Genomic DNA, 17856 nt, shown 5'->3' with positions numbered 1-17856 from the left:
ACAAATGCTAAAATTAGTGGGTCTTGGTTAAGGGTCAATTTATTTTAATTCAGTGAATATTATTATTGTAACTAATGTTCTTTAAGTGGCAAAGTAGCTAAAAAAAGAGAGAAGCTTACATTTTTCAAATGGAAAGAAAACACATACATTAACTCTTCAGGTCAAAGTGCTACTGGTTTTTATACACTGGATAGTAAATTGGAGGTTAATTGTAGTTTGACATGTCTAGAGTTTAGAACAATAACTGCTTCTAACTTCTTTTTATTTAAATTTATCATTTAAATAATAACAAAAATGGTGGAGGGAGAGACAAAGGGAGAAAGAGATTGACAAGGCAGTGGTGTGTGTGTGTGTGTGTGTGTGTGTGTGTGTGTGTGTGTGTGTGTAAGAGAGAGACCACGTCCCAGCTTTTTCTGTCCTAAGTTTTCCTTGACTTTGGGCTTAAGCATGGCAATGATTATGACTCTCCCTGCCAAGGTGCACAGGTACTGCATGAGAACATGTTCCAGAACTGAGCGAGCACATACACACTGGCACATGACCTTCACAGAGACCAGATCCTAGGAGCCCAAGGCTTGCCTCCCTCCTCACAGTCTCTATCCTAGGACTCAGGAGCCAACAATCCCGTCTTTCTACATACAAAGTCAAAGAGGACGGAGAAGAATTTGGACATGAAAACTTCCCAAGGCACCAGCTGACTAGGAACACACAGCTTGGAGGACTCAGTGTAGAGGTAAGAGGACAGACTAATGTGCTGGAGAAGGGCAGAATCTGNAGTCACACCAACTCCACCCTGACTCCCACCGGGAATCTTTTCAGGACTACACAGGCCTTCCCTTCACTCAAAGACAGAAAATGAACAGCACAGACAGGACTCTCAGTGGTACCTCTGTTCCCAACACGCTCCTTCACCCACTGAGTGGCTGCCACAATACTCTCTGTCTTGGTGACATCCAGGATCACTGTCTCCAGCCTGTCAGATGTCTTGTTCCTCAGCTCCTCNGCTCCCTTCTCCNTCAGACATGCAGCCAGCACCCTCATGCCTCTCCTGTCCAGCTGTCTGGCCAGCAGGTTCCCAAAGCCAGAGTCACAGCCCGTGATGAAGACATACTTATCTTGGAGATGGCTCACCACCTGCCTCTCCCTGAAGAAGCACAGGAGAGTCCACAGGCCCACCAGTGCCACTAGAAAGAGCCACATGGTTTGTAGAAGTCAAGCAGAGAGAGAGATACTGTGTCAAACTGAGCCTGGCCTCTGCTCACACAGGAACGTGTAGGCATTGAGGATTCCAGGCTTCTGATGTGAAGTCCTCTGCATCCCTATAACTATTAATGACTCAGTCTCTGGTCACTGACCTTTTCTGATCAAAAGACATATAATGCCCTTTGCCTCTCCCTATCTCACTGCCAAGGAAAACATCACTGATGTTCAGTGACACATATTTATTATCTTATGATCTTTGCTTCCTGCACTCATGTGGGAATATATGTGTGTGTCATTACACATAGCCCATGGTCCAGTCCCAGACTTTGCAACTTGCACTCTGGAACCACAAACCAGGATATTGTGAGCATAATGAGAAACTATTGGTAACCTATGCTTGGACTCAGGACAACTTACAGGAGAGGACAGGGAGAATTGGTGCCTTCCTAATACAGCAGCTCCTGGGAAGGTAGAGGGATGGCCAGCCCCACACATGGAAAGCTGACCTCAAAGGAACGCTAGGTGGTGGGGCTGGGACCCCAGACACATCAGGACTCCCAGAGTAGATATGAGGAAGGAAATGACTTTCCCTCTCAAGTGGCCCTTCTCCTGGCTGCCTGAATTCAAGCAGACATGAGCACATTGTCTTGAGTTGTGACCTCTATGACTGCCCCTGTCTCACCTGAGTCAGGATGTCTTACTTAATTTCCCAGCAAGCCTTGCTCAGAACTTCTAGAGTAGTTTGTAGGGCTTTACATATGACTCCTGCTCTGGGGAATGCCTGACTGACTCTCTGATTTCAGCTCAAAATAAACCTGGTGTCTTCCTTCAGGAATGATGTCACCATTCCCTTACCTGGCACTTCCACAACTTTCTGTGCTAACCAATAGGGATTCAGACTGTCCTTGTGCTCTCAAGAACCATGTTTCTATCAGGAAGTGCCCCAATACCGGGTTGATTACAGCTCTGCATTAAGGTCTGGGCCTTCTTTATCAGTGTTGAGTGAACTGTGAATCTGAAGCTGGGCCACTCTCCTTCCAGTGGGCAGCTGCCCCTGGGACTGCTCTCTATTTGCCCTGCTCTTCCTTCTCCACTGTGCCTGAACCTGTATGATGTAGTGCTGCTACTCCTTGTCCTCCTGGCTGCAATCTTGTCCCTCCTCCTGCTCCTGCAGAAGATACAGGACATTCTTTATGTGGCTCTTAGCACCTGTCTTAGTTAGGGTTTCTATTCCTGAACAAAACATCATGACCAGGATGCAAGTTGGGGAGGAAAGGGTTGATTCAGCTTACACTTTCCACATTGCTGATGATCACTAAAGGATGCAGGACTGGAATTCAAGCAGGTAAGGGAGCAGGAGCTGATGCAGAGGCCATGGAGGGATGTTTCTTACTGGCTTGCTTCCCCCTGGCTTTCTCAGCTTGCTCTCTCATAGAACTCTAGACTACCAGGGATGGCACCATCCACAATGGGTCCTTCCCCTTTGATCACCAACTGAGAAAATGTCCCATAGCTGGATCTCATGGAGGCACTTCCCCCACCGAACCTCCTTTCTCTGTGATAACTCTATCTTGTGTAAAGTTGACACACAAAACCAGCCAGTACAATTGATCCCTTGCCAACTTGACATACGAACACATCACTATTAAGCCTCAACCCTTACTTTCTTAATTATCCCCAAGATCTAAATAACTTTAAAAGCCCCACCGTCTTTACATATTAAATGTTCAATCCCTTTAAGATATCCAATATCTTTTAAAATTCAAAGTCTTTTAAAAATTCAAAGTCTCTTAACTGTGGGCTCCACTAAAATACCTTCTTACTTCAAGAGGGAAAAATATCAGGGCACAAAGTCAAAATCAAAATCAAACTCCCCCTGTCCAATGTCTGGGATCCACTCACCATCTTCTAGGTTCCTCCAAAGGTTTGAGTCACTTCTCCAGCTCTGCCCTTTGTACACCTTGTCTTCTAGGTTCTAGCTGCCTGTACTCCACTGTTGCTGCTATTCTTGGTGGTCATCTCATGGTACTGGCATCTCCAAAACATGCTCTCTTCTGCTGCAATGAGGCTTCACCAATAGCCTCTCAAAGGCCCTCTTCATGGTACCAAGCCTCAATTTCTTTGCATGACCCATTCAAGTCCTGGGCCATCAATTGCAACTGAGGCTGCACCTTCACCAATTTTCTTCCATGGCCTCTCACAGTGCTGAGCCTTGGCTGCTCTCCATGACACCTTCATGCCTTAAAAACCAGTACCACCTGGGTGACTTTCACGTTACTAAGTCCTGCTGCAGCACGAGGTAAAACCTTGGCTATCCCTGGAACACAGCCTCTTTGTGCTTTCAGAAAACACTTTCCAGAAGATTTCACCTCAATGATGCTGGTCTCTTATTAATCACCACTAAATTCTTAGCTCCAGCTAACCAGCATCAACAGTCCCAGTAATGCAAAGGTTTCCCTTTAGTAGTTCTGTTATCTTGTTAATCACAGCTGATTCTTCAGCCCCAGCTAACTAAAACCTCAGAATCTTTACAATCAAAATAGCAACAGTCCTGATAAGAGTCTTTACTCTTTCCTCTGAAATTTCACAAGCCAGGCATCCATCTTCTACACTGTTCTCAACATTATCTTCCAAGCTTCTACAGAACATCCCACACAGCTCTTAACATCCCAATGGCTCTTCTAGCTCAAAGTTCCAAAGTCTTTCCACATTCCTCCCCCCAAAATGGTCAGGTTGTAACAGGAATACCCCACCATGCTGGTACCAATTTGTCTTAGTTGGAGTTTCTATTCCTGGACAAAACATCATGACCAAGATACAAGTTGGGGAGGAAAGAGTTTATTTAGCTTACACTTCCAACTTGCTGTTTATCACCAAAGGAGGTCAGGATCAGGACTCAGGCAGGTCAGGATACAGGAGCTGATGCAGGGGGTATGGAGTGATGTTTCATACTGGATTTCTTCCCCTGGCTTGCTCAGTTTGCTCTCTTATAGAACCTGTCTTAGTTAGGGTTTTACTACTGTGAAAAGACACCATGACCAAGGAAAGTCTTATAAGAAACAACATTTAATTGGGGCTGGCTTACAGGTTCAGAGGTTCAGTCCATTATCATCAAGGTGGGAGCATGGCAGCATCTAGGCAGGCATGGCACAGGCAGAGCTGAGAGTTCTATATCTTCATCCAAAGGCTGCTAGTGGAAGACTGACTTCCAGGCAACTAGGGTGAGGATCTTAAGCCCACATGCACAGTGACACACCTACTCCAACCAGGTCACACCTATTCCAACAAGGCCACACCTCTAAATGGTGTCACTCCCTGGCCCAAGAATATACAAACCATCACAGAACCCAAGACTACCAGCCCAGGGATGGCATCACCCACAATGAGCCCCTCCTCTTGAACACCAACTGAGAAAATGCCTCACAGCTGGATCTCATGGAGGCACTTCCCCAACTGAAGCTCCATTCTCTGTGAACACCAGTCTGTGTCAAGTTGACACACAAAACCAGCCAGTATAGCACCCAACATGTCCTCAGAATGCTAGCTCTGAATTGCATCTTGCAAAATGTAGTGCTGGCCTTTCTTGACCAAAGTACATACAGATATTAGTGCTCTTGGATCTTGTATTCCTTCAACAGTGATTTCTCTAGAGCATTCCTTCTATGGTCATTTCCCAATCCTCTCTCCTACAGTCCTGTCCTTATCAACCTTGACAGTGATGGGAACTCTTGCTGGATCAAGGTCTTCTGGAAAACAGCAGGATCTAGATACAGCCCTGTAATTTCTGGATAAAGTCAGAGAGAATAGGAAAGTGGGTGTGACTCTATTGCAGGAGGCACAGGATTAAAGAGAAAGTCTCAGAGACACCTCCTTGATTCATGGATGTTCCCTCAGTTCATCCATCCCTCCTGAGATTCTCACACAAACCAAATGACAGTATCCATCTGTTACTCTTCCCTGTCCTGGGTAGAGAGGGCTGATCCCATTCCAGGCCTAACCCTGTGAGTGACCAATGCTGCAGCTCTTCTGATCTCTGGGATGCTCTGATCTACTGAGGTAGATGGGAATTGAGCCATCTCCTGGGATCAGGAGTCTAGCTCAGCCGAGGAGAAGCACTTTCTCCCAAAAGGCAATGTATCCGACCAAACCCACCCTTTCTTCTTCATGCAAAAAGGGGAGAGGTGAAGTCTAGAGTCAGTGCTGAAAAGGGTAGAAAAAGGCCCACTGTTAAGCCTGTTTTTCGATTTGACCACACAGCCCCTACTTAGTCTTAACAGAGAAACAGAAATGAAAGACTGTTGTGTTCTAATGGCTGAGGATCTAGGGTCAGAGGCATGGGATTGGGGTATGTACAGTGCATTCTTCATGCATAGATGGATGAGACAGCCTCTTGTGGCAGCCAGAGTCCTTCTGTGTCCCTCTGAGTACACTGTGGCTTCTCCCAATGCAGAATCCTGGGTGAGGAGAAAAGGAGGCTCCTCCAGGGATGTGGATGCAGTCTTGAACCACTTTACAGGGAACTTCCTGCTAATTACACATGGTTCTGTCTCATCATGATGCTCTTCAGCCTCTACTCATGCTTAGGGATGTAGATTTTTCCTGGGTTCTGTCCTTTTTCCTTTGGAGCCAGTACAATTCTCCAGAGGACTGAGATGGGTCCAGCCTCCTGACCAGTGTCCTCACAGGCTACAAAGTGCAGAGATGCTGTTGGGTTACTACAGTATGATCCATGTAATGATAAAGACAGTAAGGCTGGAGATTCCAAGATCATAGTAAACCTGTTTTGTAGTAAGATATCTCAAAATAAAATAAAATATAAATACATGTTCTGGAGAAATAAGTCAGTCATTTAGAGTGCTTCCTGCAACCAAGGGGTGGCCTGGGACAGGAGCCTTCCAGTTTCCGTCTCTGCCTGTAGCAGATCCTCTGCCACAGGGCTCCGTACCCAAATAGTGCCAGAAGGGAGTGAGCCTCCCAGGAGTGCAGACAGGACTGTGAGTGCAGGTAGGACCATCACTGCTGCTCAAAGGAACCCACCCCGGAACCGCAGGACACAGGAACCAAGGAGCTGCCTGGGACAGGAGTCTTCTGATCTCCATCTGCACCCAGAGCTGATCCTGTGTCACAGAGCTACATACACAAATACCACTAGGAGAGAGCTGGTCTCCCAGGAGTGCCTACACACCTTCGAGTACAGGTAAGACCACCACTTCTCTTCAAATTCCTGGCTCAAGAGGGACACTCACAGAGCCATCAAAACACATGGTCCACAGATCACCTGGGGACAAGATCCTTCTGTTCTCTGTCTGCACCCCAGAGCTGACCCTGTACCACAGCTCACTATACCCAAATTCCTCCCAGAGAGAACTAGTCTCCCAGGAGTATTGACACACAGGCTTGCAGGAGGGATGAGCCAAAGTCAGAAACAGCAAGACCAGCTAACACCAGAGATAACCAGATGATGAAAGGCAAGCGCAAGAATGTAAACAACAAAAAACAAGACTACTGGGCATCATCAGAATCCAGTGAACCCTGGTTACCCCAACACACCAGAAAAGCAAGACTCTGATTTAAAATCACATCTCATGATGAGGATAGAGGAATTTAAGAAGGGCATAAATAACTCCCTTAAAGAAATACAAGAGAATAAGACAAAAAAAAAAAGAAAGAAAGAAAAGAAAAGAAAGAAAGAAAGAAAGAAAGAACTAACAAAGAAATACAAGAGAACACAGGTAAACAGGTAGAAGACCTTAAAGAGGAAACACAAAAATCTCTTAAAGATTTATGGGAAAACACAACCAAACAGGTGAAGGAACGGAACAAAACCATCCTGGATCTAAAAAATGGAAATAGACATAATAAAGAAATCACAAAGGAAAACAACACTGGAGATAGAAAACCTGGGAAAGAAACCAGAAGTCAGATGCAAGCATCACCAACAGAATACAAGAAATAGAAGAGAGAATCTCAGGTGCAGAAAATACCATAGAAAACTCAAAGAAAATGCAAAATGCAAAAAGCTCCTAACCCAAAACATCCAAGAAATTCAGGACCCAATGAGAAGACCAAACCTAAGGATAATAGGTATACAAGAGAGTGAAGATTCCCAACTTAAAGAGCCAGTAAATACCTTCAAGAAAATTATAGAAGGAAACTTCCCTAACCTAAAAAAGAGATGCCCATAAACATACAAGTAGCCTAGATAACTCCAAATAGATTGGACCAGAAAAGAAATTCCTCCCGTCACATAATAATCAAAACACCAAACACACTAAACAAAGAAAGAATATTAAAAGCAGTAAGGGAAAAAGGTCAAGTAACATATAAAGGCAGACCTATCAGAATTACACCAGACTTCTCACCAGAGACTATAAAAGCCAGAAGATCCTGGACAGATGTTATACAGACCCTAAGAGAACACAATTGCCAACCCATACTACTATACCCAGCAAAACTCTCAATTACCATAAATGAAGAAACCAAGATATTCCATGACAAAACCAAATTTACACAACATCTTTCCACAAATCCAGCCCTACAAAGAATAATAGATGGAAAACGCCAACACAAGGAGGAAAACTACACTCTAGAAAAAGCAAGAAAATAATCTTCTTTTAACAAGATAACCACATGAACATAAAAATAACATCAATAATAATAGGGAGCATCAATCACTATTCCTTAATATCTCTTAACATCAATGGACTCAATTCCCCAATAAAAAAGACATAGACTAACAAACTGGATATATAAACAGGACCCAGCACATTGCTGCATAAAGGAAATGTACCTCAATGTCAAAGACAAACACTACCTCAGAGTAAAGAGCTGGAAAACAATCTTCCAAGCAAACAGTCCCAAGAAACAAGTGGGAGTAGCCATTCTAATATCGGATGAAATCAACTTTCAACCAAAAGTCATCAAAAAAGATAAGGATGGACACTTCATACTCATCAAAGGAAAACTCTACCAAGAAGAACTCTCAATTCTGAACATCTATGCCCATTTGCAAGGACACTCGGAATTCTCAACTGAGGAATACCGAATGGCTGAGAAGTACCTAAAGAAATGTTCAACATCCTCAGTCATCAGGGAAATGCAAATCAAAACAACCCTGAGATTCCATCCCACAGCAGTCAGAATGGCTAAGATCAAAAACTCAGGTGACAGCAGATGCTGGCGAGGATGTGGTGAAAGAGGAACACTCCTCCATTGCTGGTGGGATTGCAAGCTGATACAACCACTCTGGAAATCAGTTTGGCAGTTCCTCAGAAAATTGGACATAGTAATACCTGAGGACCCAGTAATACTGAAAGATCCTGACAGAATGTAAAAGGTCACAGAAGTCCTGAAATTGGCAAAATAGATTTCATTGTTAGTAGAAGTAGCTTCACTGATTTAGAAAAATAGAGGTGCACAATGCTCTGGCCGCTCCTTGAACCCATGTGTCTGCCAATGTTCTGACCGTTCCTTGAACCCAGGTATGTGCCCACTGCTGCATCTCACTGCCAGGTGTTTGTGATATTGGTTGCTAAGATAGAGTCAGAAAATCTCCCCAGCAACCACAGCTGGGGCCAATCCAGAGTTACTGCACCTACATTAGACTCTTTCCTTGTTTCCCTCCCATACTCATTTCTTGAGAAATCAATCATTTTACATTGTTTAGATCTGGAAATCCCCCCTTCTCCTTTCCCCGCTAAGGGCCTATAAAAACTGGGACCCCTTCCCCTCAAGGTTGACTCCTCTATCCCTGTGTGGGATATGAGTCATGTGGTTTGCATCAAGCTTGGACTCTTATGAGTTCTTGGGTGTCCGCTATTGTCTCCAGACTTGAGCGAGGGGCTCCTCACGGGGTCTTTCAATACCACTCCTGAGTATATACCCAGAAGATGCTCCAACATGTAAGAAGGACACATGCTTCACTATGTTCATAGCAGCCTTATTTTTAATAGCCAGAAGCTGGAAAGAACCCAGATGTCCCTCAACAGAGGAATGGATACAGAAAATGTGATACATTTACACAATGGAGTACTTCTCAGCTATTAAAAACAATGAATTTATGAAATTCTTAGGCAATTGGATGGAACTAGAAAATATCATCCTGAGTGAGGTAACCCAATCATAAAAGAACACACACTCATGGTATGCACTCAGTGATAAGTGGGTATTAGCCCAGAAGCTTTGAATACCCAAGATACAATTCACAGACCACCTGAAGCTCAAGAAAAAGGAAGACTAGCTGGGTGTGGTGGCACACGCCTTTAATCCCAGCACTTGGGAGGCACAGGCAGGCGGATTTCTGAGTTCGAGGCCAGCCTGGTCTACAGAGTGAGTTCCAGGGCAGCCAGGGCTACACAGAGAAACCCTGTCTAAAAAAACCAAACCAAAACAAAAAAACGAAAGAAAGAAAAAGTGTAGATACTTCGGTCCTTCTTAGAAGGGAAAACAAAATACCCATGAGAGGAGTTACGAAGTGTGGAGCAGAGACTGAAGGAAAGGCCATCCAGAGACTGCCCCACCTGGGTATCCATCCCATATACAGTCATCAAACCCAGACACTATTGTAGATGCCAACAAGAGCTTACTGACAGGAACCTGATAAAGCTGTCTCCTGAAGGGTTCTACCAGTGCCTGACAAATACAGAGATGGGTGCTCTCAGTCATACAGTGGACTGAGCACAGGGTCCCCAATGAAGGAACTAGAGAAGGGACCCAAGGAGCTGAAGGGGTTTGCAGCCCCATAGGAGGAACAACAATATGAACCAACTAGCACCCCCAGAGCTCCCACGGACTAAACCACCAACCAAAGAGTACACATGGAGGGACCCATGGCTCCAGCCGCACATGTAGCAGAGGATGGCCTTGTTGGTCATCAATGGGAGGAGAGGTCCTTGGTCCTATGAAGGCTGTATGCCCCAGTGTAAAGGAATGCCAGAGCCAGGAAGCGGGAGTGTGTGGGTTGGTGAGCAGGGGGGGTGGAGGGGGATGGGGTTTTTCGGAGGGGAAACTAGGAAAGGGGATAACATTTGTAATGTAAATAAAGAAAATATTTAATAAAAAATTAGAAAAAAACAGTGCTTCCTGCTCTTATGGCAAACCCAAATTCAATTCCTGATACCCACATTATATGGCTGAAAACTTCTTGTAACCAATGGCCCTCATCTTCCTTCTCACATCTTAGGGCACTCCCACACATGAAACATACAGATATACAAACATATGCTCAAAGGTCCTAAAACAAAGCTTTCAAAATAACATAAGTTAAATGGATGGCCAGGCACATGATAGGGTTGGAATTTCTATTTTCATTAATCCAGAAATTATTGTTTATTTACAATTTTCTCTTGTGGCACCTCAGCCCCCACATTTCTACTGAGAGAATAGGAGTCAGGCATCTATGGAAATCCCTCCCAAGGGCAAGTCTGAACTGAGCCCAGGATTCTGTCTCTTCCACACATGCTGTCCCTGCTCAGTCTATTCTTGAGATTCACCAACCTAGCACCAGGCAGAGCCAAGTCTCAGAAGCCATGGGAGTTAAAGAGCCTTGATCTTTTGCAAATATTGTCCATAAAATGAAAGACAAGAGATAAGAAAGACAATTTCTGCATGCTGCTGGAGGAGTGTGGCAGTGGGACAGAGGGAGGGGACATGAGAAGTGGCCTGGGACAAGTTCAGACAGAAAATCAGAAGGGTTTTGTTATAATGGTCAGTTAGTGATACTTATATGAAGGAATGGTCACTTAATGGGTCTGCAGGGAAGGAATGATCACTTAATGGGTCTGCAGGAAAGGGATGGTCACTTAGTGAGTCTGCAGGGAATTGATTATCATGTATTGGGTCTGCAGGAAGGGATGGCAACTTCCTGATTCTGCAGGTAAGATACGGTCAATTAGTGAATATGCAGGAAGGGATGGTCACTTAGTGAGTCTGCAGCAAGGGATGGTCACCTAGTGGGTCTGCAGGAAAGCATGGTCATTTAGTGAGTCTGCAACTCAGAAAGCCTGCTGGCCTGTGCCAACCCTGACCCCTGTGATCCAAACCTCACTAACCAGAAAAGCCATAATTTAAATCACAGGGTACAGGAGATGACCTCATACTTTGCTCTAAAAGTAAAGAGTCCAAAAGCCATGATTTAAAAAAAAAAAAATAGTATCTCCATCCTCTGCTAGGTTTCACGACCGGGAACTGAACCTCCCACCCAGGGCCTGCCAACCTGACTCCAGGACATGGGTGCTAGCTTTATTAGTGACTCTCTCAGACCCTACACCATGGTCTCAGGTGACTTCAGAGCAGGGACACTTCCATGCTCCATAAGGGTTTAAACTAGCCAGGGCACGTGCATTTCCTGCAGAGGAGGATACAGAAGAGTGCTTGGCACAATCTGGTCCCAGCCTCCTCATCTGTGTCGACCTTCATGGTAGCCATGATGCTCATAGTCTGGGCATCAGCCACCTTTTTTTTAACTGAATCCCTTGGTAGAATTCTTTGCCTATTTCTTTGGTCATCATCTGTCTTGAGTACTATCATAGGAGAATTAATGAGATGAAGTGTGTTGACTAAGAACCCCAGAGTAATAAACTCCCTCCCTCAACCCTCCTAATTTCCCCTAAATATTCTCTCTCAAACTCTACCTACATCTCCCCAGGTACACGCATAGGTGAACACTTCAGAGGGCTTTCTCAGGCTTCATGGAAGTCCAGTAGAGAAGGGCATCCACAAGAAAGGTGGGCAGGTAGCTCAAGGGGAGGAAGAAGAACTTGGCATCCCAGCCTGCTGAGTATCGGGTGCGAGGGTGGCAGGCAGTCAGAGCGTGCTCCATGCAGTCAGTCACCACAGACAGGTCCTTGTTGCACTTCTGGTCCAATTCGTTTAGGTTTTTCAGATCTATGCAGAATGAGGAATGATTCAGGTGGTCATTTAGCTCCCACCACTCCTGTCTTACAGCAGCATAGAGGAGAACTTCCATTCTCTATGTGGGAGAATCCATGTGTCTGAAACCCAAGCCCAGCCTGTCCTAGTTCCTCACAAGGACCACAACCAAGCCACCAGGAAAAACTGGTGAATACTGAGCCTGCTGTGTTTCTCTTGAGATCATTATATAGTCTCCCCAATAGTTGGAGAAAGCCCAGGCTCATGGAAAATACTTCTTCCTGTATCTGTTTTAGCTTTGATCTCATTATATTGAGGGGCTCCTATAAATCATAGCCTCATGTCTAGTAGCCAGGATCCCTTTATGTGGTGAGGTGCCTACCTGCTACCAGAAGAAACACCTGGGGGGGGGCCCTGCTGGCAACACTAACAATAGATTCAGAATTGTAGACTCAAGTTGGCTTTGTTCCCCCAAAATCCACTCACAGAATAATAAAAACTTCTCGCCATAGATCTCTTTGACTTCCGAGCTGGCCTTGTCCCAGATCATCTTGGTGTTTGATGATAGCCTGTCACTACTTGTCACACAAGTCTTGAAGCCTCCAGGCTCTATAATAGCCACCTTCACCCCAAAATAGGAGAGTTCCCTCCTGCAAGACAGACAGATGTCAAGGGCTTGAGGGGTCTTTCCATGAAAAGACTCTGAATAAGAATACCGTAGCATGCCAGTAACAGTCTGTGGTGAAGAATTGCATCGGGGATGTGCAGCAAGTAGGGATAAAGCTTGTACAGGCATCGCCTCTGTGCTTTTGAATGTCACACAGTATTTGGCGGGTGCAGGTAAAACTTCTCAATGAACGCCAGATGCAAAAGTTGCTCGTCCTTGCCCAAGGCACCTCCTCCTCACTCTTGGTTTTACTGCTTCTCTAAACCCATCCCAGGAAGCTCACAGGTCAGCTCCCGGCTGGATCCTGTTGGTATCGTCCTCGAGCCTCAGATCACAGTCAGCCTGGTCTCTGCAGCTGACAGGTTACCTGGCCCAAATGGCTCAACCTCTTCCATCTGCCTTGGCAGGTTCATAATAAACATTCATCCTTGCCAATGGCCCTCAGACTCCCTACAAGCCTGCACATGCTCAGCTACTCAGCCTCCTGCCTGTGTCGCCTGACTTTTCCTTTTGTTGAGTAGGGGCCAGCAGCTTTCTCTATCAGTTAATGCTCACACCAAGCCTAAGGTGGATAGATTTTCCCAGTGGTCTTCCTAACAAGGGTGCCGGGTTCCTGTTTGGACTCTTCCTATAGGACCCAAGGACTAATAACTACTCTCTCATCAATGACTAACTGGAGATAACCACTTCAAAGGATGGCCACAGTAGTCCCCTGACCCCAACCCCAGACGTTCAAGCTCTCAGCTGCCAGTGTGATTACGGTCAGAGAGAGAACCTTGTGATTCTGCAGTGAGGGGATGGTAGACTCCTGTAAGTCTGGAAAGTACGTACTGGACTGAATGAGCTGCTCGGTCTACCTCACGGACATCCTCAAGTTAAACATCACTCAAGATTAAGGCTCCAAACTCTGCCCACATTGCCTCAGGTCCAACTCTAACTCAAAAACCATGTTCCAAGTTTGCATCCTCCTCCATACTATTAACTGATCTCGCCTGGCATGGTGGCACACACCTTTAATTCCAGCACTCAGGATGGATCTGTAAGGGTTTGAGGCCAGCCTGGTCTACCTAGTGAATTCCTGGGCAGCCAAGATTACATAGTGAGACCCTGTCTTCAACAAATAAACAAATAGAATAACTGAACTTATGGCTCAGTCCTACCTCAGCCATAGACAAGAGAAGGTGTTTCCCAGCGAATGACTGCTTACCTCCAACGAAGGTCAGGCTAGCTAGCTAGCTATTTATTTATTTATTTATTTATTTATTTATTTATTTATTTAAAAAGATAGATTTCATTATAGATGATTGTGAGCCACCGTGTGGTTCCTGGGACTTGAACTCAGGACCTTGGGAAAAGCAGCTAATTCTCTTTACCTCTGAGCTATCTCTCCAGCCCCATGATGGGGACATAAAGACTGTGATTAAATAAAAACCCTATCAAAGCTCCCCTTGGGGACCCCTTCCCTTCCAGTACCTGAGGGAGTCTGAGAAGGCCTCTACACCATACTTGGAGATGCAGTAACCACCACCAAAGAGAGACACTCGGCCCATGACGCTGGAGACGTTGACCACACGGCCCCTCGCCTTCCTCACTAAGGGCAGCATGCTCAGAGTCACCTCGATCATGCCCAACAAGTTCACATCCAGTACACTTGCAAAGTCCTGTTTTTTCATCCACTCATTGGGACCCAAGGGGATGGAGATGCCAGCGTTGTTGACCAGGCCCCAGAGTCCTGGGGACAGTGGAAGGAGAGAGTCACACAACACAGGTTTAATTATGGATGAAATGCACATTCAACAAGATAAGCACACTTTGACACGTGTTTACTGGAGAATAGGATGCAATGAACAAGAACAAGGTATCCACAGGGTAGAGGAACTCATGCCTGAGACTGCTGGCTTTGAGCATGGACACCTTCATCCCTGAAGTCTTCATGGCCCAGCTTCTTGCGTAGGAGCCAACAGGTAGTCCCTTCTTGCTAAATTTAAGAGCAGATGTTGAAGACACTGTCACCTTTGTTAATGTGGAAACCATGGAACTCTGTTTCGCAGATTGGTGCCATCCTTGCAGAGATGAGATGAGTGAGAACCTTACTCTTTCAGTCCTATCTATCTCCAGAGCTCTCTGAGCAGTTCCACACACCGCTCTAAGAGTAAAGATCTGGATTTGTACCTCAGTCTGCACAGTGCTCGCCTCCCAAGCATAAGGACCTGAGCTATTGCCCACAAGCCACCTTAAAAGCCAAGAACGGTGGCTTGCTTGTAATCCTAGAACTGGGCGGGGGGGGGGGGGGGGAATCTAGACAGGAGCCTACTGGACCAATGGCCTCCATAAATCTGTGAATCCCAGGAGGTAGATCTTTTCTAAACAACCAAATAAACAAAAATGGCATAAGACCAAACAAAGTAGACAGCACCCCCACCTGAGGGTGTGTCTTCAAGCCCACACACCTTGACACATCCAGAATCGATACTGAGAAACTTCTGTGAGGTGCTTACAAAATACAAGGCTAACCTGAAAGAGCAGGCGACGCTACAGCACAGCCCCACCCTCTGCCTCAGAAAACAGCTCTCTCTCTCCATTCTCCCACAGGACACAGACGAGTGTCTGTCTAGTCACTAAGCTACAGATCCCCAGCAGCCACCTGGTAAGTGCTGTGGCCCTCAACAGCAACTCTTCACTTTTACCCACCGTGCCAGATCAGCTAAGCAACATAAGGCAACTGTGGTGCTTGCTAACTTTAAAAACTTGGTCCGGGCTGGAGAGATGGCTCAGCATTTAAGAGCACTGTGGGTTCTTCCAGAGGTCCTGAGTTCAATTCCCAGCAACAACCACACAGTGGCTCACAACCATCTGTAATGGGATCCGATGCCCTCTTCTGGGGTGTCTGAAGATAGCTACAGTGTGCTCATATAAATAAAATAAATAAAAATCTTTAAAAAAAAAAAGAGAGAGAGAGAGGAAGGAAGGAAGGAAGGAAGGAAGGAAGGAAGGAAGGAAGAAAGAAAGAAAGAAAGAAAGAAAGAAAGAAAGAAAGAAAGAAAGAAAGAAAGAAAGAAAGAGAGAGAAAGAAAGAAAGAGAGAGAACCAAAAGAAAAATTGGTCCAAAAACCATGTGACCTATCAGTCCAAAAATCATACCTTGCCCTTCTAGAGAGAGATGTAAACTGTTTAACCAAGACACTTTACTCTTAGAATCCTAAAACACGTTTACTAAAACTGCTTACAAGAATACTACTTATGACCATAAATGTAGGAAACAAGTTGGGGGTGGCAACACATACCTGCAATCCCCATGCAAAGGAGGCTGAGACAGAAAGATCATGAGTTCAAGGCCAGCTCTGTATAGAGATCCTGTCTCAAGCCCTGCAGCAGTGGCGCACAACATTTAGTCCCTGCACTCCACAGGCAGAGGCAGGTAGACCTTGGCCAGCCTGGTCTACATAGTGAGTTCCAGAACAGCCTGGGCTACACAGAGAAACCCTGTCTTACAGAGGCAAAAAAAAAGAAGCAAAAGTAAACATAAATATACTAAACAATGGGAGTTTCTGACTCAAAAGTTAAAACAGTGGGGTATTGTTAGAGGTTAGGATTTTCTAGTTCATTAGGTATTGTCATTCAAAGAAACGTTATTGAAGTGGTTAAAAAGTCCTCACCTTTTTAAAGAGAAAAGAATGTATTCATTTTAACACATACAGTCAAAGTGTTACTAGTTTTTATCCACTGGGTGGGTGAATCACAGACTGTGAATTACAGGTTGACCGTTTTTCTGTTCTCTAGTGTTTTGAACAATGACTATGTTTTCTATTTATTCTTAGGTTCCTTTAAACCACTCCATTTTTTTTCCTAACTACTAGAATATTCAAAGAAGAGCAACCCCGTTCCTAGTATTTAGTCCCCCTAGTCAGTCCTTAAGCTGCTCTGGCCTGCTCTGTACACAGAACAATCATGTCTCCCTCCACAGAGGACACAGCTGAAAGGTAAGAGCACGTATGCTGTTGACTCAAGTGATCCACCCCAGCATGGCTCCAGATGTCCTGCACACACAGCCCAGGGCCAAGTCCCATCCTCTGCTCCAAAAGGTACCCTGCTCTAACGTGGCACGTGGCATCCAGCAATCTAGATTTTCTGCATAGAAAAGATGACAGAGCAGAGACAGGAAGGTGAAGGGGGTAAGTTCTCACCAGGGCACCTTCTTACCAAGACCAGAGCACTTGGGAGACAGAAGGTAGGGGCTGGAGAGGGAAGAGAGAGTACTCAGGTGATGTGCTGGGTTACTTCAGGGCCCCCAAACCCCATTAGGGATCTGGCCAGGGAGTATAAAGGGGGGCCCCCTTCAAACAGGGAGACAAACCAGCAGCACAGACAGGAATCTCAGTGGTACCTCTGTCTCCAACACGCTCCTTCACCCACTGAGTGGCTGCCACAATACTCTCTGTCTTGGTGACATCCAGGATCACTGTCTCCAGCCTGTCAGATGTCTTGTTCCTCAGCTCCTCGGCTCCCTTCTCCATCAGACATGCAGCCATCACCCTCATGCCTCTCCTGTCCAGCTGTCTGGCCAGCAGGTTCCCAAAGCCAGAGTCACAGCCCGTGATGAAGACATACTTGTCTTGGAGATGGCTCACCACCTGCCTCTCCCTGAAGAAGCGAAGGAGCGTCCACAGGCCCACCAGTGCCACCAGGTAGAGCCACATGGTTTACACAGCTGCTTTCAGGACAAAATGAGCCTGCCCCGTTTTCAGACGAGAGTAATAGGAATGCAAAAAACTGTGGCAGGCAGCATAGCCTACAGACTTCTAGCAAGTATGACAGTTGTTCCTTTCTGATCGTCTCTCTCTAGAACTTGCTTTTCTTTCCTTTAATCCTGCTCCACTTCTCCAGTCCTTAAACTGATTTTCTGTGCTGATAAGCAAATGCCCCTGGGCACCTCCTACTTAAAAAACACCTCTCTAATTGGTCCACACCTTTCTTCCCTCTTATGTGTGTGAGATTGTCTAAGACTAATGACTCATGGCCCACATCCGTCAAGGCCCAGGCTCAGGCTCTGTGTGCCCATGGCCCCATCTGAGCATAGATAGAACACTATTGCAAATGTAGCCTTGGACTCTGGACAA

At 45.6% G+C, this 17856-nt stretch overlaps 1 protein-coding gene and 1 pseudogene across 1 annotated transcript; both read right to left on the bottom strand.

Annotated features, from left to right (window-relative positions):
• Nucleotides 1–1200, bottom strand: part of LOC110303347 — a 67859-nt pseudogene extending 66659 nt beyond the window's left edge.
• Nucleotides 1201–9133: 7933 nt separating this feature from the next.
• On the bottom strand, nt 9134–17641 carry LOC110302924 (retinol dehydrogenase 16-like). The gene is made up of 4 exons (XM_021173739.1): nt 17124–17641; nt 14213–14471; nt 12559–12722; nt 9134–12087 (listed from the first exon to the last, which is right to left on the bottom strand). The coding sequence occupies exons 1-4, from the start codon at nt 17434–17436 to the stop codon at nt 11870–11872; spliced, it is 954 nt and encodes a 317-aa protein (XP_021029398.1). The 5' UTR covers nt 17437–17641; the 3' UTR covers nt 9134–11869.
• Between the last annotated feature and the right edge of the window lie 215 nt (nt 17642–17856).

This window comes from Mus caroli, chromosome 10, assembly GCF_900094665.2.
Source record: "Mus caroli chromosome 10, CAROLI_EIJ_v1.1, whole genome shotgun sequence".
NCBI lineage: Eukaryota > Metazoa > Chordata > Mammalia > Rodentia > Muridae > Mus > Mus caroli.
Note: the sequence above shows the minus strand (reverse complement) of the source record. Positions and strands in the feature narration are given on the sequence as shown.